The 21,630-nt window shown below is 31.8% G+C and overlaps 1 protein-coding gene, 1 long non-coding RNA gene and 2 pseudogenes across 2 annotated transcripts; 2 read left to right on the forward strand and 2 right to left on the reverse strand.

Annotated features, from left to right (window-relative positions):
* Nucleotides 1–1,111: 1,111 nt before the first annotated feature.
* Nucleotides 1,112–2,983, forward strand: LOC148208246 (uncharacterized). The gene is made up of 2 exons (XR_015788933.1): nt 1,112–2,562; nt 2,624–2,983. It is a non-coding gene; the product is annotated as an uncharacterized LOC148208246 (long non-coding RNA).
* Nucleotides 2,984–13,822: 10,839 nt separating this feature from the next.
* Nucleotides 13,823–15,903, forward strand: LOC111019627 (sugar carrier protein C-like; annotated as a pseudogene).
* Nucleotides 15,904–17,618: 1,715 nt separating this feature from the next.
* LOC148208247 (serine/threonine-protein phosphatase 7 long form homolog) lies at nt 17,619–19,026 on the reverse strand (annotated as a pseudogene).
* Nucleotides 19,027–20,327: 1,301 nt separating this feature from the next.
* LOC111019626 (uncharacterized) lies at nt 20,328–21,089 on the reverse strand. The gene has a single exon (XM_022296022.1). It carries the CDS (start codon nt 21,087–21,089, stop codon nt 20,328–20,330), a length of 762 nt encoding a protein of 253 aa, XP_022151714.1.
* Nucleotides 21,090–21,630: the final 541 nt, after the last annotated feature.

The raw sequence follows: 21,630 nt of genomic DNA on the forward strand, positions 1-21,630 counted from the left end.
ATTTAGTAGCAGTAATGTAGATGCCTGTACAATTCTTCCTTTTTGCCAAATGTTAGGACATCAGTTGCATGTAGCAAACATTCTTGCTTTCTCCCGAGTTCATGTTTTAGTGGTGAAGCCTTAACGTCGCTCTTTTAGTACCTATCATAAACCACGAACACTTCGTGAATAATTTTCAATAACTCACATATCAAGGTCCAGACCTTACTTTAGTATTACTTTATTGGACTTCCTAACCTTTTAGATGCTAGTATTTTTTTTTCCATCCATACATTACAAACCAACTTAGCGAAAATATTCTCACTTCTTCATATTCTCTTCCATGCTAGTTTGGCGGTGTCTGAACTTTTCTTATCTTGTCCTTAGTAACATTGAGGACAATGCAGACTTTTAAGTTTGAGGTGTGCGCATTTGCTTTGCTTTTAACCCTTTTCAACTTAGTATTATATAATTATGAATCTTCTTAATCTTGTAATTCATCCCTATAAAAAAAACAAAAAATTAAAGAAAGAAAGAAGAAAGAAAGAAAATATTAAATAGGCTGCAGGATTAGGAAAGACTTGTCGTCCAATGTTCATAAACCAATCCAATAATAAAAGAGCTAGTTGTGTTAGGCAAGCAAAAGGGAGTTTGAGAAATAAGTCTCTAGGTGAATTAGGTTTTTGAAAGGGAAAGTAGGTGGATGTTATAGTATAGGAAAATTGCCTTTGCTAGAGTTGGATTAAGATCCAAGTTGCTCTCTCTCTCTCTCTTTTTTTTTTTTTTTCAAGACAAAGGCATGTATAGCGTGTTTACAATGCAAGTGAACACATAAAGTAAAGCTTGATGCAATACGTGGTTCTTAGTAGGGTAGAACTGCCATTTTCGGGTTGTGAGGTATTGTCTTCTGATAAGGCTAAAAAAGGGTAGGTTTGCATGCTTAAGTAACTTATATTTGGGACGAAAATGTATGTTCATGCATATAATTTAGGAAAAATGTGCATAATTTGTGATTAGGGACTTTGGAATTCAGTTATAGGTAAATGAAGGCTAATTTGTGTAAATATGCTTATTTTGTAAGGAAAAATGAAGATTTATGATCACAATGCGTCAGGCACATTGTAAGGCCAGAATTTTTCCAACTTCACAATGCTTCAGCCACATTCGATGTCTAGATTGTCAAAACGGAAATAACCACTTTTGACCAAGTAATTGGTCCAAGATTTGGTTTTACTCCTAATATCTCTACAACAAGTGGTTGCCAACTTCCCTTGAATTTCTCAAATCCTTGTTACTTCCATGGCCTATAAAAGGAGCCTCCAAGCATCACTTCTACACACCTCATTTCCATGCCTTTGCTTTCCCTTTCTAAATTCTTGTCAACTTTAGCTTTTAAGTTTTAATTTCAGCTTTAAGTTTTGTTCTTCCTTTATTGTTTTTACAATTTTTCCTTGCTTATTTTATTGCAACTCTAGTTATTCTAATTTATGTTCTTCTTTCCCGATTCAATGAAAATGAATTCTTTTGTTATCTTCTTTTGCTACTGCATTTATTTTAATTCCATGAGTAGCTAAATTAATGTTTCCAACCCTCTTACGAATGACTTAGTTCCCATCATTTTAATTACATCTATCAGATAGCACAGCGTTTACGCTCAAATTGCTTATCTTGATTGAGTTAATTAATCTAGTTGATTTTACTTGCTGGCCACTTGTTTTAATCACAACAATTGAGTTTAATTCTGAAAAGGTTAGAGTCAACGGAGTTCATCAAGATAAAATGGGAAGTTACTTAGACATAAGAACTTAAACAAGATCCTAGACATAGGCTCTCTTACCCATTAAACGTAAGTTGGAGTTTTAATTACTTAGGATTCTTCTAGTATTTTACAGACATGTTTTAAATACTGGCCTAATCTTTTAAACAAACCAAAAGCGGTATGGAATAGGAGTTGAACCAGTTTGCGATTAGAGAGTAAATTTAGTGTGAGATTCTGATAGGTGTAATTCATTTCTCTTCAAACTAGTCAGTAGTATGAGGGTTGGTTTCAAAATTCTATTTTATTAAATTATAAAACGTGCATTTCAACCAATCAATTATTTTTATTCCCAAACTCGATTGTTCATTCCAACAATTTGCAAAATCAATTTTAAAAGAAAACTAGTCCCTGTGGAGACGAACTTGAAATATTTCCAGATTATTACTTGTGACAGTGTGCACTTGCACTCGTCCCTCTTGCTATTAAGCAGAGGCGCAACATCTTCCTTTGAGGCAAGCCTGATTTTAAATTTGCGGGCTTGATAACTCTCCAAAAGAGAGTTATTTTGACAAAATACTAGGCTAATTTGAGCACCAATGAGAGGGTCATAGTCATCAAAACACACCAAAATGAGAAATTAAGTGAGATGTTGAAATCCTTGTTTTGTTAGATGTTGATAAATTATAGCTTATTTCCTCAATTTTTTGATTGTTTGTGTAGAATCTATAAGTACTAGAAAAAGAGCAGCTAAGCAAAAGAAAGTGCTAGGTCTCTCGGAAGCTAGAGCGCCTGATCTGAAGCAATGATGCTGGAGTCATTTCTGGGTAGAGCAGTAACTTATCATTTTCATGCGAAAATCACCTGATGTTCATAAAATTACTGCAGGTTGCGCTAAAATCAATGAGTGATTTAACAGCTCAAGAGGTCTCAGCCGCCACGAGAGATTCCAAGAGGAAACGCAACCCAAGAAACTGAATCACAGCAGAAGAGAGAACCTTCAATTTTTTTAGCTAAAGCTGACGTGGGAGACATTTGTGCCCACTAGTTTTCAAGCCCAGTTGGCGTCTATTGCATGGGTTTTACCATGTTTCACCAAAAGGGATTGTTCCTTTCTTTTACCCATGATGTATTTCTCCATCCGCATGGATTAAACCTCGTTTCTAGGGGGTTTCTTACTGTACTCTGTGAATAGAAGCACTGTAGTGCTAATTTAAGTTGATAAATAGAGTCATTCTTCTTCTTTCATCCCTTTGAATTTGTTAGCTGCCATGTTCATATTGCTTGCTCTTTCATGACGTGTTATAAAAGGGCCATTGACTTGGTGTGCAGAAGATCGCATTCTATACGAGATACGCGTTGAACTCTATTTATGGTAAGTCTATTATTTTCTAGTAGGTTGTGAATGATTAGGAATAAGGTGAAATTTGATGAACTGTTTTAATGCTCGATTGAGTATCTTAGAAGAGAGCCAAATCAGTTTTAGCTTCAACTGAATTTGTTGCTAGAGTGTCTATTTTTACCAAAGAACTGCAATAAGCAATTTCCCCTATTCCCATTTACAGCTAGAGTATCCCCTCTTGCGTTCACATCCCTTATCCCAAGATGGCTTATCACATTTTACCCATCTTTGCTGTTATGTGTTTAGTTATTGATTCCTACACTATTCTATAGTTAATCATTACAAATATTATTATTTTGGTCCGTTTCGTATTCTTAAGCATATTTCTTAGTATTTACTCAATTGTGGATTTCGATCTTGTTTATACTACAAATCAACAATATAGTGTACACTTGAACTTGGTTTAACGTGATTTTGTGAGCTCGCAACAAGCATTGATGGCATATCGAACTACAATGCAATCTTCGGCCGACCATTTCCTCTATGCTCTGCAAGTCATTCCCTCCACTATCCACCAAGTCTTGAAATATACGACCTCACGGTTACAGGTTGTCGGGCCTAAGGTCAGTTGCAGAGAAATTAGGTAATTCCTATAGTTGATTTGATCTTTAGCTCAATCTGCAAGGTAGATCGGTCTTCTCCGTTAAACTAACTTGACAGATTTGACCTGGTTTTGTTGAGTTGATCGATCCACATGTCATGTTGTATTTTTCCTGTAATAAACTATTTGTGATATTGAAGGTCTACTGCTCACATAAATATTTTACTAAGTAATGTAATTGATTATCCATAACTTTATTTAAATAAATAAAATTATGAATAGTAGTACATTCTTTAACGGTTTAACGGTTTACTATTTTTCTTAAAGAATATAATCTGTATACTTCTGCAAGTTTGTTTCCTCTAATTATTAGCGTTGTAAAATAAATTTTATATTCAATATATTAAATATGCTAACAATTAACTACATAATTATATTATTTTTAAAAATGAGCACGACGAATTAAGAATAATGGTGAACATGAACTAAAAAAAGAATAATGTTTAACATATATTTTAATAATTATTATTAAATTTAAATTTATATATGCTGTTAGAATTTTCTTTTAAAAAAAATTGAACATTATTTTCCTTAGAATACCAAATTCTGATAGAGGGATGGGCAAAATTTAACACTGAAGTTGTTATACTATTTGAGATTTCATTTACATACTAATAAATAAATTATGTATTTTTTTAACAAAACAGGTTAGAATGGCAAATAAAGTCTCACATTGGTTACAAAAGTGAAGATTCATAGTATATAGAGATGATGAAAATTATTTTTATTGACACAAAAACTTTTACGTGAAACTAAAATTAAAAGTAAACCAATGAAGATTAATTAACAGATATAACTATACTGAGATATGCAAATTTATGTAATAACGTGGATGGTTAATTAACCACAACTTGTAGAAGGGAGAAATAGTAACATGGAATTTATATTCCCCAAAGTTTGAATCATAGCAAAAGATTCTTTTAGTCAAAATAGAGACCGACCAAAAGCAATGGAGGAAATAAAAAGTGGTGTTCCCCCAAAGTTTGAATAATTAACCCATAGCCCACATTTATGTTTCTTCCACAACTTCTTTCACTTAGCTTCCATTCTAGATTCTTCATTCTCCATTCTTGTTTTAACAAATTCCCCTTTTTCCTATCTTCTACTATAAAAACACAGCATCCACACATTTCTTCTCTTCAAATCAACCTTCACATTTCAATTCACTATCAAACACCTCTCTCTGCGCCATGGGAGGCAACAACAAGCAAAAGAAGTCTCACTCTTTCTCAATCTTCAACTTTTTCAAATCCAAAAGGGGGAGAGAAGGAGGCCATTACAACCATAGCAGCATTTGGGACGGGACGTCGAGCATGAGTAAGGTGTGGCCGAGCGACGAGGATAAAGCTCACCGTTGGGTTGCTGAGCCCGGTATTGACAGAAAGGCCAAAGATTACATCGATAGGATCTATCATAAACGTATTTTAGAAAACGAGCGCCAACCCTAAACTATTCATCCCGCTAGAACAACCTAGCCTGACATGTAATTTATTTGCTTGTACGTATGATTTAGAACAATCTAGCCTGACATGTCGTACATATGATCTTTATATCTTCGTTTGTTTGTTGTTGTGTTTCTATCATCTTTGTATTCTAATTCACTTTAATATTGTTATTTGATTAAATAACATGTTTATAACCTTATGATTTTTTTTTAATATTGAAATTCAATATTCTTTTGTAGCTACAAAAGCTTCAACTTTTGCTTCTAAGTTGCAAAACCAACTTAGAACCCCAAGTACTGAAGCAACTGTGTAATTTATTGGATCCATATTCTCTTTGTACTTAGGAGCTCTTTGAAAAATTTCAAAGTGAAAAACAGTATTTCAATAATATTTAATGCAATTCTAAAATACTTAGATACCTATCTAGTGTAGACACAATAAAGTTTGGAACCCTTTCAACTTTAAAACCATTTCTATTATATACAAAATAATTAAAACAAAATTCCACTTTGGCTTGGTGGAGCATGCGCCCAACCTCCTAAATGTCCCTACGCAACGTTTATATATACCAGTTACTTTTATATATATTAGTTAGATTAATGGTACGTGGGTTAACATTTTTAAAATATAATTTTTTACGGTCAAATTTCATATTTGAATGAATATACCTTTTATTAATGTTTAACTATTAAATATTTGACGTGCATTTAAAAGTAATGAAAGCGAGAAAATAATAAAAAATATCCTAGATACTTAAAGTTTTAAGTACATATATATGTCTAGTTTCATACCTTTTTCCAAATAACTTTTTCCATGTTAATAGTTACTAAAATTCGAATTAGTTTTCATTTTAAAATAGTAATATGCTGCATGATTGACATAAAAAAAAAAGCTGGAAATTAAAAGAAAAAAGTGAATTACACGGATCCTGGACTAACTATTAAATATAAGGATACGTAGGTAGTTATTGTACTAAACAAGTGAAGTAGGTAATTTATTTTAATTATTCCAGATATTTTGTGGAAGATCTTTATTTTAGAAAAATAAATGATATAAATTCTTTAGTTGTTTTTTTTAATGCTTATTATTATTATTTTTACAAATTTTTTTATTTTCATACCAGAGATATTGGGTTATATTTTAAAATTATAAAATATATTTCACTTATAACACTTTTAGGCAAGAATGTAATACTTTAAACCTAATTTTTAAATTTCTGTTAGATTTTTAGTTTCTGAAAAAAAAAATTCTACCTCTTATTTTTTAAATCTTTTTATGACTACTTATTTTCAAAAATTATTTTCTACTATATTTTAAAATTGTTAGTAATATTTAGTCAAAGAAAATAAAATATTAAATAAATTAGAAAAAAATAATGATACTATAAAATTTTAAGAAAATAAATAATATGTACGAAAATTTTCTAAAAACTGTTTGACACAGTGAAATTGTTGTAAAATTAATATCCGTTCAAATCTAGAAATATATATATGATTTTAAAACGAAAAAAAAAGTTCAATATAGATCAAATAATAAGTTAGTTTGAAACTATAAAAAAAATGTTCGAAATTTATTGGTATGAAAAAATGAGGAGGTTGTTCAAGATAATAAAGGAAAAAATGAATTATAAAATAAATTATAAAATTTGAGGAAAAAAATTAAATAACACAAATGATCGAAGACTTACTTTTCTTGAATCACCGAGTTTACCAGGTGAAGGAGCGATACCTTTCCCCCAGATCGAAAAAAAAAAGATTCCGAGCACGTCTGGTCAAAGTCTATCTTGTCTTTTCCACGCCTTGGCTAACAATGAATTTGAGTTTTTCTTATATCCGCGGGTTCTTCAATTTGCTTTCTCCCTCTACCTTCCCTGAGCACGACTTCTTCTACTCCCCCTTAATTTAGTAGGTGCCTATTGGATGAGCTTCTTCTGAATCTTCCTCTCCAGTGGTTTTTCGTGCACCTCCCGTGCATCAGGGGGAGTCAGAGTCCCAAAGAAATCAGGGTCACAACCCCTCTATTGGGTAGCCAGCACATGCACTATGAATCAAACTAACGTATGCTTCGTTCGCTTACACCTCGTGCCCCCCTCTGCGCCTACCAAGTTTGAATTTCGCTAAGTGCATCTTTGTTTTATTTTATTTTATTTTATTTTTTTCCTTTTGTTTCCTGACAGTTCCGGTTGGCGTGTTTTTCTTTTTAATTCTTATTTTATTTCCTGACAAAATATATCTTATGTCCTATGATGTAATCCTACCATTTGCATTTTTTATTTGTTAATTTTTTCTTTTTTTTTTTAATTTTCTTAACCAAAATATGTCCAATTCTTAAAAAAAAAAAAAATTTTTGAATGAAATAATGTCTTAGTTCTTTTAAATAAGTGTTTTTGTTTTTACCAAATATATATAATCATTTTCATTTAAAAAAATAATTAAATTAATTTTTGGACCAAATAATTAATTTATATAGTTGATTTTATTTCTTTTAATATATTGAAGTTCATGACACTAAACTTAGATAAATGTAATAAGTTTTATCTCTCTATTAAATTTATGTTAGTTCATACGTTAAGTTTAAAAATCTACAAAAACTTATTAATTAAACAAAATTAAGTTTCTCAAATTTAGTTTGATTAATGCACAAAATCTAATGTCAAATAATTCAGCAAAAACTTTTAAACTTAAGAACAACTTTAATGTCAATTTTGTCTAAATCATATCAATTATTTTTATATCAAAACATAAGTATTTTCTAATTCATTTGATTCATGAGATTATTTTTTCAACAAATTTTCAAATGAAAATCTATCGAATGGTAAATTGTGTGACATATTTTATAATTTTAGGTGAAAATTACAACATTATCCAATTATAAGATGAAAATCGACACAGATTGCCAGGTTTATAAAATTGATACTTTTCCAATCTTTATATGCATGTGTGTCCTTCCTGACATAGAATAATTCTGGATCCGCCACTGCTTGATCTAAATAGTCGCATCTCATAGAAATCTTAAAGGCAAAATAGACTTGTGTCAGACATGCGTATTGAATCAATAGACACTTAGACCAATCGCATCCCCTAAAAGTTTAAAGGGTAAAATTGGTATATATTAAAAAACTGAGGGTATAACTGGTAGAAAAAATTCTCCTCCATAGCCCATTTATATATAGTATATATATATGATTTTTATTCCTTTAGAAAATCTATATTTATACTATATCTAAATGGGGCTATGGAGGAGAATCTTTACCTCACCATTTTGCCTCCAACTTTTAAATACATACCTATTTTGCCCTTCAAATTTCTATGAGAGACACGACTGTTCGAGTTAAAGTGTCTGTTTAGATAATAAATCCAAAAAAGTTGTGACCATTCGATCAAACAAGGAGTTTAATCCAAAAGAGTTGTCACTGTTCAAGTGAAAAGGTGTGTTGAGAGAAGTTAATCCGATAAAAAGTACAACTGTTTGGTGAAGAGATGCATCTATCCACATATAGGTGTCATAACAAATAATCTATGAAATGAAAGATTATGTCTTTTTCTTCTATGACCTACAACTCATTTCCAAAATATTAATGAAGATTTTTCTAATCTTCATGACTGAAAACTGAACCATGTCAAAAGAATATTTGAGAATCCAGAAACATATTTAATCGATTAAGAGGTAGAGTAACAAAATTATGTATTCGTATTATCTTCAACTTTTATTTGTTTGGATTATTTTAATATTTTTATGTGGATTACTTTTGTAAGGGTGTTTTCGTAATTTTGAGTTTTTTTTAAAGAAAAAGAAAAAGAAAAGAAAAGAAAAGAGAAGTGGGAAAGTGAGATGTTTGTGTTGTGGAGGAAGCCACGTGGAGATGAAAAACAAAAGAAAAGAAAAAGAAAACAGAGAAGAAAACTAAAGAAAAAGAAGAGAAGGAAAAAAAAAGAAACGAAAGAAACGTAAACGAAACAAAGGAAGGAGGATGAAATTGAAGTTGATTCTGAAACCGGTTTGAGGTTGGGAACTTGACTTTGGTAAGTTTTGGAATTTTAAACCCTGAATTTCTAGGATATGGACTCCCTTGATTTGTGGGTTTGTGAATCACAAGTTTATTTGAGATTGGAATGAAATGGTCTATGGGTTTGTTGCTTTGCCTAAGAAATTTCTTGAAATAGATGTTGAACTTTGATTTCTATGTGTTTTGATCATACATTTGGGTGTAGTATTTGCAAAGAAGAAGAAAAAAAGGAAATGGAAGGGGAAGAAGTCACGGTTTGGGAAGGAGAAGATGAACAGTGTAGAGGAGAGACAAAGACTATGTGTTGGGAATTAAACAAAAAAAAAAGAAAAGGAAAATGATTGGAAATTGAAGCAAAGGAAACGTGAAGTGGGTTTTTGTTGGAAATAAATTGGGGTATAACCAATGGTTAATAACCAAGTTGGAATTTGTGTATTGTGGGTCTAATTTGTAAGGAAAATGAGAGAGAAAGAAGTGTAATTGGATTGTAGAGAGAGAATTGGGTTATTGATTAAATTTATGGTTTGATTTGAAGAATTGTAGAGTTTAATTGAGACTTGAGTGTGAATTGAAATTTCATCGGTTATTATTTTAGGACGATCGGAAATTGGAGCAGCGTACCAACCCAATTCACCTCATTCATAGGATTTGTGAGTCGTTATTTTACTAAATATTTTAAGATATCTATTATAGAACTTCAAGAAAATATTTATTACGTATGTTTGATTATTTCTATTGAGAAATTGAGTTTGCTAAGAATTTATGAATGCTTCTGAGAACATAGAAATATTTTATGATTTTCTGAGAAACTGTTGTGTTTATTGAATATGATTAAAAAGAAATATGTTTAGAAGTAATTTGAGAAAGAAATGTTCTTAGAAAAAAGAAAAAGAAGAATTTTAGAACTGTTTATAAGATTGAGAATTTTATGCAGAAATAAGTTTTCAAACCACCATATTATTGTATCCAGTTGATTACCTGTATGCTATGTGAATGTGTTTCTATAGAATACCCAGAAATAGAAGGTCTTTGGGACCATTTTACTCCGCACGTTGAGAGAAATATTCTGCTGTGTATATTGAGATTACTCTATGCCAGTAGACCAGAAATAAAATTATTCTGCTGTGCGTATTGAGATTACTCTACGTCAGTAGACCAGAATAGAATGTGGGTACATATATGGTGTTGAATTTTCTTAACCTGTTTTGTATTTGAAAGAAAATATTTGATAAGTATTGAGAAAGTGTTTTTAGAAAGTATATGTTGTTAGAAGTTATGCTCAGAAACTTACTGAATTTTAGTTGCTCAAGTTATTTGAAGTTTTAACGAGAATGTTTATTATTTCAGCTTTATGAAGCTCGTCTTAAGAATTGAAATTTCAGTTGTTTTTATGGAATAAGTTTTACGAAATTATTTTCTTAATAAAATGTCACTCAATGAGCTTCCAAGCTGACTGTTTATCATTGTTTTTCTCCACCAGGCTACACCTGGGTTTCATAGAGATAGCCGACCACTTTCTGCCACTCACCATCTCAAAATTTGCATATCATTTTGTATGTACATCTAGAATGACTCATACTGGAATAATTGTACCTTTTGTGGTTGTACAACATGTTTAGAAGTCATGGCCGAGTAGTTATTTTTTAGATGAATTATGTTACACTTTATGTTTTATATGTTGAAGAATAATCTAAATTAGTTTTAGAAATTTAGAAAGAAGTTGACTATAGACTTGGTAGATGGTTGGGGGTCTGTGGTCGGCACGATTTGTCCTATAGTTAGTAGGTGTTTAGGGCTGGTCGTGTCAACTTTTAAGTTATATATTTATGATACTTTCATGTTTTAATATTTAGTTAATGTTATTTTCAAGTTTGATTTAATATTTAGTTAATATTCTTTTTACATTTAATTTATATTTTAGTATTAGTTTTCTTATTTACCTTAATATGACTTTTTGATTGCTGTTGTTCTTATTTTATTTTTCTTGGTCACGTGATTCTTTATCCCACATTTTTTCAATGATTTCATGGCAGTACATAGTATTCAGTTTCTTTCTCAAATTTCAATTATTTAATTTTGGTTCATTCTTCCTTATTACATAATATACAAAGGATAAAAGAATGAGTAAATAATAAAAGAAAACACACAGAAAGATTATTGTTGTATTCTTTAAAAAAAAATATTGACAATGAATAAGAATTGTTCAGTTCAAATGAGTTTTGCATTGAAATTATGTTTGCATAAATATTAATGAATCATTGTGGACACAAGTTGTGGAGAGAGCAATATAAAGTTCTTACTTTAAAAACATTTTAAAAAAATAATTATTGAAACTAATAATTAATAAATTTATGATGAAAGGGACAGATCTCCATTCATATAGTTATATAAGATTATTTTTTTTTCTTATTTACTATTTTGGTTTAATTTATTTTTACGTCATAAACTTCAATTTTTGTATTGTGTCTATTTTATTTTTAGTTTTTTAATATCAAAACATTATTTCTTTCACTACATAATATTACCTTAATATATTTAATTATACCATCCATTTTTTAAATTGTCTAATAGTTTTGTATCCATATTTAGATGAAGAAAGTTGTTAATAATTGTGCGAATAGGTATAGATTGTATTTTTAATTATTATTATATTTAAATAGTGTAGTATAATTTATATTTATCCTTTGAAAAATAGAAAAAATACATTTGATTTTTCAATTTTAGAAAGTAGCTTAAGAGGAAAAATAAGTAATTTTATTTGTTCCAATCATTTAATATTTAATTATAATTTTGACAATCTAACAAATTATTTCACTATTGTTCGAATTTTTAGTTACATAATTTGATTTAATTTATTATGTCTCAATTAACAATAGACTTGATTATCAAAAATTGATAATCACATTAATTATTTCATTTTATAGTATATTCAATGTTTTTTATACCTCTTATTTATTGTTTTGGTTTGAAGACCGTAGTTTTTTTATTGAAAATGTCAACAAATAATAATATATTTTATTTGAAACAAAATATTAGCACATTTAAAAGTTCTATTAAGTTGTTATTCTATAGGTTAAATTGTTAAAAATATTATATTAAAATGTTTAACTTTTTTTTTTATACAACATGCAGGGGTGAGATTTGAACTCATGACCTCCCTCAACTAATTATAACATATATTTTGATATTATATTTGATAAGAAAAAGATGAAAAAAAAATCTTTACTTTTCTACTCACTAGTCTCCTCTTCTTCTACCCAATATTTCATGTCTCTCTCTTACAATCATCGAGTGTTGCCCCCTCTATTTCTAATCCTCTTCATCTTTTTTTTTTTTTTAACTAGGTCGGTCTTCTTTCTTTAATCAGGCACTCGTTCTCAATTGGACAATTCGTTCGAGTCTTCTTGTTCCACACTGTTTTAGAAGCACTCTCTATATTTTTCTTTCACAACCTCAATTACTGCCCACTGGCACCCTCCCTCTTTCTTCTAACCTGATGCCCTTGGGATTTGCCCAACCTCGAGATTGGACAAGGGTATTAAATTTTGGTCAACGTTTCCATATGTACATGGATTCGATATCGACATTGAAGAAGTAAATCGAAATTTTCCTACTATCCAAAAAAAATGACAAATACAAAAAAATATATATCAACCAAATATCAAGTCATAAAACATTAATAATAAGAAATTTTAACCTATTTAAACCTAGTGAAATGTTTATTTTCTAATTTAAATATTTTATATGAGTTTTTTTTGTTTTTTTTAATCTTTTTAAAGATGTCAACTTTAAAAATATATATTGACATCGACATTTAATTCATGGATATTTTTATAAAATTGAGACTTTGATATTTTTTTCGACATCGACATTTTAAATCATAGACTAGAGGTGTATGGCTTTTTCGATTTAAATGAGAGAATTTGTTATAATCTTCTCGCTTGCCATGTGGCCTTCACATCTGTAACTATTGGATCTAGAATGGTTTGGGTACTTTTTTTGACCTAATTATTGGATAATAATATTGTATATATAGACTGCGTAACTGATTATAAATAATTACAGATGTGAAAAAAAAAACTATAGATTTGTATATATTTTAGAAGTACACAAAATTAAAATTGAACAAAAGAAAATACAGAATCTAATAGGATTGTAAATCATTAATTCTAAAATCATTCCCAAAACAGGGAACCACAAAGAATTCTATTATGGAACTCAATGATTATATAAATGAGAGAGGAAATTTAAAAGATTTGAAATTTGAAAATGTGTTTTACGTTTGAAATTCAAACTCACATTTCACGCATCCTACACTGTTTTTGTGCTTTTTATTTATTTATTTTTTATTTACGAAAATCTCAATTTTACCAATGAAATTTACGGTTTTAGAATTATTTGTATGAATAAATTTTGTTCAACAAACAACTCATATTAATAATTTGGACGGTAAACAAAGTTAAGGGTAATTCACTGGGAAACATATTCCTAATTATCTCTTAGGAAATATTTCCATATATATTCCCCATCCACTCTTTGTTTTCTCACATTCTACGATCTCTTCTCTTCCCCTCTTTCCTTATCTTCTAAGTCTTTTATCTTTATTTACTACTTCTTCTCTTAGATTTCGAAGATGGCTGATGATAGTTTCGAGCTTAGTTGTAATCAAGGTGGTCCGATAAAAAAATATTATGGAGAACTAACTTCTTATGTGTTGATCACTTGTATTGTTGCCATCATGGGAGGACTCATCTTCGATTACGACATCGGTATCTCAAGTAATTAGAGGAAGATTGTCTGATGATGTTTTTATAGGACCAACTTAAAGTATAGACAAGTGAGACGTTGGTTTCTAAGGCCAAGGAGCCCAACAACTCTTGATTCTTGAAAAATATAAAGAAAAGAAAAAACTTTATCAAGAAAAATATAAAGAAAAGAAAAAACTTTAATTCAATAATATAAGTAACTCTGAAAATTTTGTTATGAAAAACCAACATGGTAATTAAAATCGATGAAAGTTTGAGAATATACCCCAAAAAAATATAAAATGGTAAAAAAAATTTCTCTATAATAAGTTTGTGTGTTTGTGTTTTTTATTTTTTCGTTTTCTTTCGTTAACTTTAAATTTTTAATTTTTTTTTTGGTAAACTTGAGTGTTTAGTTATGTTATCGTGTTTTTTTTTAATGTTTTTTCGTTTTTAGTAAATAAAGAAAGGTAGAATTCCATGACGACTCCCATGCAAAATTCAAGAATGATAAAACAATATTTTTATTTATGTTTTGGAATAAATTGGAAATCAAGAAAAACAAAAAACTATCTTTGTTGTTCCAAAAATATCTACACAATCTTGAGGATGTTTGTAAACAATTGAAAAAAAAAACACAAATGATTGTCAAATATGCTTAAATTTCTTAATAAAATTGGAAAGAAAAACAAGAAAAAAACTTATCATAGTACCGAGTTAAAAGGAAACCCTAATCTTCTTTTCCTTTACAATTTCGACTCACTCCAATATTTATTATTTTGTTTTTTAAATGCGATCAGGTGGCGTCACATGTATGACTCCGTTTTAGAGATTTTTCCCTTCAACCAATCAATACCGCAAAATTTGATAGTGTTGCACTCACCATGTTTACTTCTTCTCTTTATTTGGTTGCACTTTTGGCTTCTTTTGTAACCTTGTAGCATCTTGGGTTACAAAAACATTTGGTCGTAAAAAGTCTATGCTTCTTGGTGGCCTTGTGTTCTTGGTTGGTGCCGCCATTAATGTTGCTGCTCAAAACCTTGTAATGCTCATTATCGGTCGTATTTGTTTGGGCATTGGTGTTGGATTCTCAATTCAATCTGTTCCACTCTATGTCTCAGAGATGGCTCCCTCTAAATATCGAGGCTCTCTTAATGTTGTTTTCCAACTATCAATTACGATCGGCATTCTAGTTGCTAATCTTGTTAATTTTGGCACTGACAAGATTCATGGCGGATGGGAGTGGCGCGTGAGTCTTGGAGGTGCGGCAGTGCCTGTTCATCACAATCTCAGCTGTGTTTCTTCCTGAAACTCCAACTTCAATGTTGGAAAGAGGCGAAATCGAGAAGGCAAGAATCATGCTTCAACGCATCCGCAGTGTCGCTTTGAAGGATGTAGATGTAAAATTTCAAGATATAGTGGCAGCAAGTATTGCTGCTAAAGCAATGACACACCCATGGAGGAATTTGAGGGAGAGGCAAAACAGACCACAATTGGTAATGTCCATTTTAATCTCATTTTTTCAGCAATTAACAGGGATCAATGTGGTCATGTTCTATGCTCCGGTGCTGTTTAAGACTATTGGTTTTGGAGACGATGCTTCTTCTTTCGTCCGTCATTACGAGTGGTATTAATGTTTTGACAACTTTTGTATCTATGTATGGTACTGATAAGTGGGGAAAGAGGATTCTTTTCTTGCTCGGTGGAACCATCATGTTCATTTTCCAGATGATTAAAATTTTACTATTTTAAATAAGTTTTGTTTTGTTTTGTTTTCTGGAACAAAGCTCAGCCAAAAATAAGATCGACAAATAATAGTTTTTCAAAAGATTTTTGTCTTTGTATCGATTTGATTCTAATAAAGATGTGACATCATTTGTTGGTTTTGGTGGCTGCGTTCATAGCTTGGAAATTTGGAGTTTCTAGTGAGGTTGCTTATATACCACTCGTGTTGTGGTGTTGTTCATAGCTTGGAATTCCTTCTATTTTCACTTTTTTTTAGTAGTTTCGTAGGGACTCTGTTTATCAACAGTAATGAAATAAAATTTATTTTCGTTTAATTTTGCATTTATGGTCTTTTTTTTTTCTTTTAATGTTTACTCCAATGTTTCGTTCTTAAAATGAGGAATGCCTTGGAACATCTTCTGTGGCTGCTTCAACAAATTAACTAAAATTAATTAAACTAAAAGCCATGGAAATGTTTTGTATCTTTAAAGTTACAAAAATTTATCTAATTAGTTAGGCTATGTTTGATAATCATGTTAGACTCGTTAAAGTCGGTTTCTAATTTTATTAAGAAATCTAAGTATTTTTCAGCTATTTATATTTTTTGTTTTTCAATTTTTAGAAACATTTTCTTAAATGGTATAGAAATTTTGAAAACCACGAAAACAAGTTTCTTCTCTAAAAATAAGGGTGAAACAATAAATTAGAACATTACCAAACAAACTCTTTAATAACAATTTCAACCTTTAGTTATTTGTTTTTCTACTTTTAGTTTTACATTTAAAAAAAAAACTACATAATAAAAACTACATATTTTTGGTAACTATGGTTTTGCAATAATGGCTAAATTGCCTTTTTTTTATACTGAAAAAATATTAAAGACAAATATAATACCCTTGTAACCAGGGTTTTTTTTTTAATATTATTGTCAATAAAACTTATTTTAAAAATATAAAAAATGTGGTAGGTTTTGAAACTTTTTTTAAAAATATTGTAGTTGAAAAAAATTGAAGGCGCCACGTCATTTTTTTTAAGAGACGACCACGTCTTTGATTTTTTTTATATTAACCATTAAAATTTTTCCTTTTTTATAATATTAGTTATATGTTTTTTTTATTTAAAGTTATATGTTTTTATAACATTATAATTTATTATAATTTTTATTTTTTATTAATTTATCAAAATTTATTAATTTCTTAAAAAAAATTTATAATATTATTAATTTAACAAAATTTATTAATTTATATTTTATTTTTTCTTATAGAATCATGAAGTTATCCACGGTAGTTCAAAATTGGAAATTAATATTATAAATTAGAGAACAATGTTTGAAGCTTGTCAATTTACAGTTTATCGATCTAATCCGTCCCACAACGGGGACGTCGCCGGTTACGATGTGGCTGACGACGAACTATTGGTGCCACTAGTGTCTCCTAACCCTCTGTAGGGTCTCGATCCTCTGTAGGGTTGAAGTATTATCTATGCTCTCCACGTCCACGCCCATGACCCACTCTAGATGGTGTGTGATACTGACTAGAACCAGGAGTCGGTATCATGACCATAGACGTGGACGAACCAGCATCGTCCTGTGTCTGTGTAAACGGTGGAATGTCCTCAACCCTATGATAGATAACTTCAGGTACGAGATCGTCAAGCCCTACTAGAGCATCTTTGTCTAATTGACGTCGTCCTCTACGTCTAGGGCCACGAGTAGGAGTAGGTACTTTGTACATTTGATGAAGGCTTTGAAGATGTCTCCCGCCAATGTTGCACAACGTATTAATTTCGTCTGATGACGAGAGAATACTAATTTGCTCGAAACATGCAGCCTACATGGAAAGAAATTAATAAATATGTATTTATTAATTTGAATAATTTTTATAACGAAATAAAATATTGTACTGTAGCACCAAATGCTGCTCCTTCTCGAGTTATATATCGTCTGGTGATTAACGTATATCAGCTCATGTATCCTGGATCGCAATCACCATCGTCGTCGATGGGAGGATTGATAACAATAAAATCTCTACGTATGTGGCACCTCGCCACAAAATGTGCAATCTGATCGTGCCAGGTGCTATCCCGAATTTCAATGTCATGTATCCTCTTATCCCAACATGGCACCTCTGGAATTGCTTGTTTCATACCAAATTGTCTGGTAACTCTATCAGGATGATACCACTCCACAATATGAAAGCATATGAGTGGACTCACAGTGCACCAGACGTTATGTCCATTGGCACAAAAGTCGGGTAGGTTGGCAAATTCCTTAATTATCATATGGCATCCAGATCATCTGAAATTGTAATAAAAAACATTGTAATTAATTATAAATCAATATATATTTTTATATTCTAACATTTAAAAACGTACCGAGCCTGGTGACAAGAGGTCCAGCATGTATCTATATTGGATCAAAACATGTGTAGACGCTTCTGTAACACAAAATTGATCTCTCCACCTACAATAATATTATAGGTTAGTACAACAATTGAATGAGTGAAAAAATTTTAAGAGGAAAATAAGACAATATTTTTATCGACGTACCGGGCAGCTAATGGTCGACCCACGAGCTCGTGATTTGAGATGTGACGATGTTGTGGAGCCATCGTGGGGAACCGATCCCAAGCCCATACTTGAAGAAGTATAATTGGACCGGCAATGTCACGTGAGTCAGAGCGACATGATTTGCACAGATTTCGATACAACCATGCCAAACATGCTCCACCCCAACTTAAACGTCCAGCTACATCGAAATCTGCTAACGGTGGCAGGAACATTAAATGCACCAAGTTGTTAGACTTATCGGCGAATAGACTACCACCGATAAGCTGCATAAAATAGGCACAAGCGTATCTGGCAATGGTTTCCTCATCAGCATCGTCGGCTAGATTACAAAATTGAGAAGCTAGCCAAGGTAGACTCAGCCTAGAGCCTCTGATGTGCGCAGCACCTGGAGTGACCCCAAGTAATGCTTGACAGATGCCTCTTCAATCATAATCAACACGACCAGTAATGGGCTCGCCATCTACCGTAACCCAAGTTGCACAGCTACATCTTGTAGAGTGATAGTATACTCTCCATCTGGCATGTGGAATGTATGAGTCAGTGGCCTCCACCATTCCACAAGCACAGTAATGAAATGCCAATCCAATTGGATGAATCACAATCTGGCGAATCCATAAAATCTAGAAGCGCGTAATGCAAGTTCAATCAAAGGATGCAATGGGATGATGCGATCCAATACTGCCTCTCTACGTCGGCAGTGCAACTCCTCGTTACACTGACCCTGCCAAACTAGCTCTGATCGGTGTCCAGCTTGATCATACAATACAGATCGATCGATAGGACCTGAGTTTAATTTCATAATCTAATACGATAGATAATCATTAATTGGAAACTTAAATTTAAATTTTAAAACAATAGTCACAACACAGAGTACCAATTAAACTAAAGGTACAATCACATAGAGTTTTTGTTAAAAAAATAAATTACATCGACAATTAAACTGACATAAATGATTTAGACTAAAGTCTTCAATTACATCAACATCTATGAAGGTGCTTCCCGTCGTCTTGAAGGACAGCTTCTTTGATTATGACCCAGTTGATTACAAAGCCTGCATCTTTGTTGAACACTTGGTTCTCTCGAATCCATCTCGTTATGAATCCGCGAGCTCCTTGGTCTTCCAGGCAATCTCAACAATGTTGGATCGGGGTGCAATATAGATAAGTTTGGGTGCGCGATCCAATAATCTTCATGTGGGATTGGCTGAAATTGAGGAGCGTACGACTCAGCATACCTGGAAAGCTTGTAAGGATCCTCAATGTAGTCCTCGTAGTTAAAGTTTAAGTGTGAACAAACTGCCATTAAATGAGAACATGGCATGTCATACGTTTGCCACTTGTTGCATGTACACAAACGTTCTTCGGCAATAATTCTCACTATTTGTGTGTTCCCTCCTTTCGAATTGTAATAATGAAGCCCTGTTTGCACATGAAACACACCAACGACTTGATCATAACTGACTACAGTGTGTTTGGTGGATCTCGCCACCCATCTAACAAGCTTATCATAAGCATACCTATTAAGCTTGATAATGTAAGTTAACAACATTGATATAATGAAGGACATTAAACAACCGATTAAAAAATACGTGGTGTATTTTTCGTTTCTACTTAAAGCATCTCTTGTCTCCTCCCTCAGCTTCTCGAAATATTTTATGCATCGGTAGAATGTAAGTTCTACCAACGCAGTGATGGGTAACATCCGAGCTCCTTTCAGTACCCCATTAATGCTTTCGGAAAGATTGGTTGTCGCGCACCCATATCTAAATCCACCATCATGTGATAGGGTCCACTTCTCAATTCCAATGTTGCGGAAGAAATTCATACAAGAGCTATTCAGTAATTTAATATTTTCCACCTCCTTGTTATACTTTCGAATCTGGAATTGAGCACCGACACGATGTACCAAATCTTTCAATTTCGTACACTTGTATTTATGGTTAAAGTTGCTAGAAACATGTCGTAGACAAAATTTGTGATGCGATTTAGGTCCGGTCCAACCATTATCTGGATTATTAACCGTAGAGATAATACTACCATGTCGATCTGAAATTAAACATATCTCTTCATGCGTAACAACTTTTCTTAGGTTTTTTAAAAATCATCCCCAGGTCTGACGACTTTCTTCGTCTACAATAGCAAAAGCAAGAGGTAACAAATGTCCATTTGAATCGACTGATGTTGCAATCAGTAGCTTACCCTTATACTTTCCGTAAAGGTGAGTGTCATCTATTTGAAGCACGGACCGAAACTTTTGAAAGACTGCAATGCAAGGATCGAATGACCAAAATACAGAATGAAGAATGTCATGACCCGGTTGTCCGTAGTTCTTAATTTTCCATTCAACAATTGTTCCTGGATTAATGTGTTTCAGCATGTACATCCACTTTGTCAAAAGTTTATATGACTCATCCCAGTCACCAAAAATACGAGCCAAAGCTTTTGTTTTTCCTTCCCAGACCTTCCAATAAGGAACATGATATCCAAATTTTTCCTTGATCAGATTTTGGAGTGTCGCAATACTTGTAGAAGGATTAGCTCTCACTGCATCACAAAATTCTCTACTTATCATATTTGAATCCAATTGACAATGACTTTGATTAAATTCTGAATATACACAAGAATGTTGGTCCACGTACTTTGTAATCTCCCATAGGTTAATATTTTTCTTAAGAATCACACGAAGTCGCCAGTTGCATCCATCTTGCCACTTCTTACATCTAACTGCCCATATAGATGGTGTCAACTCTACAACTTTGTAAGGGTGGTGACTCTTTACAGCAAAACGTTTGACGATATGTTGCATAGTTTTTTTATCATTACACATGAACCCCTTATACAACATATCATTTTCAACTGTCATTGGTCACAACATAGACTCGTGTTCTGCAATATTGTTAACACTGTCCATGTCATTAAATATTTGAAAAGGGATCTCATGTTCACTCTCAAGTTCCAATTCATCAAACTCATCATCTGTCGCTGTCCTGAGTTCTATAAACCTATTATCAGCAGTTAAGTCCATATCTTCGTCTAAATTAAAAGTTGGAGGTACAACTAACTCAGGTTCGGGATCAAGACATTGACTATGGTCAAGACATTGGCCGGGTCCCTCGAGGTCCACTGATTCAAAAGGGATATCATGTTCACCATCGAGGTCCATGGGACATTCGTCATATTTCTAACATTCACATATAATTCCACTAATTGTGGGCATGACAGTGCAATAGAGAACATTAAATCCAATACATTTTGGTTCTCTAATGGAATAGGAATGTATTTAATGGAACCCGATGGTGTTTGATTAAGGTGTCTATAAATAAGTTCTAATTTACTCCTCCCCATATCTAACTTTAGTGACATTCCAACCATTTGAACAAAGTGTTCAAACTTAATATCATTAT

This window comes from Momordica charantia (assembly GCF_013281855.1).
Source record: "Momordica charantia cultivar OHB3-1 chromosome 11 unlocalized genomic scaffold, Mcharantia_2.0 BLBB01000011.1, whole genome shotgun sequence".
In the NCBI taxonomy this organism is placed as follows: domain Eukaryota; kingdom Viridiplantae; phylum Streptophyta; class Magnoliopsida; order Cucurbitales; family Cucurbitaceae; genus Momordica; species Momordica charantia.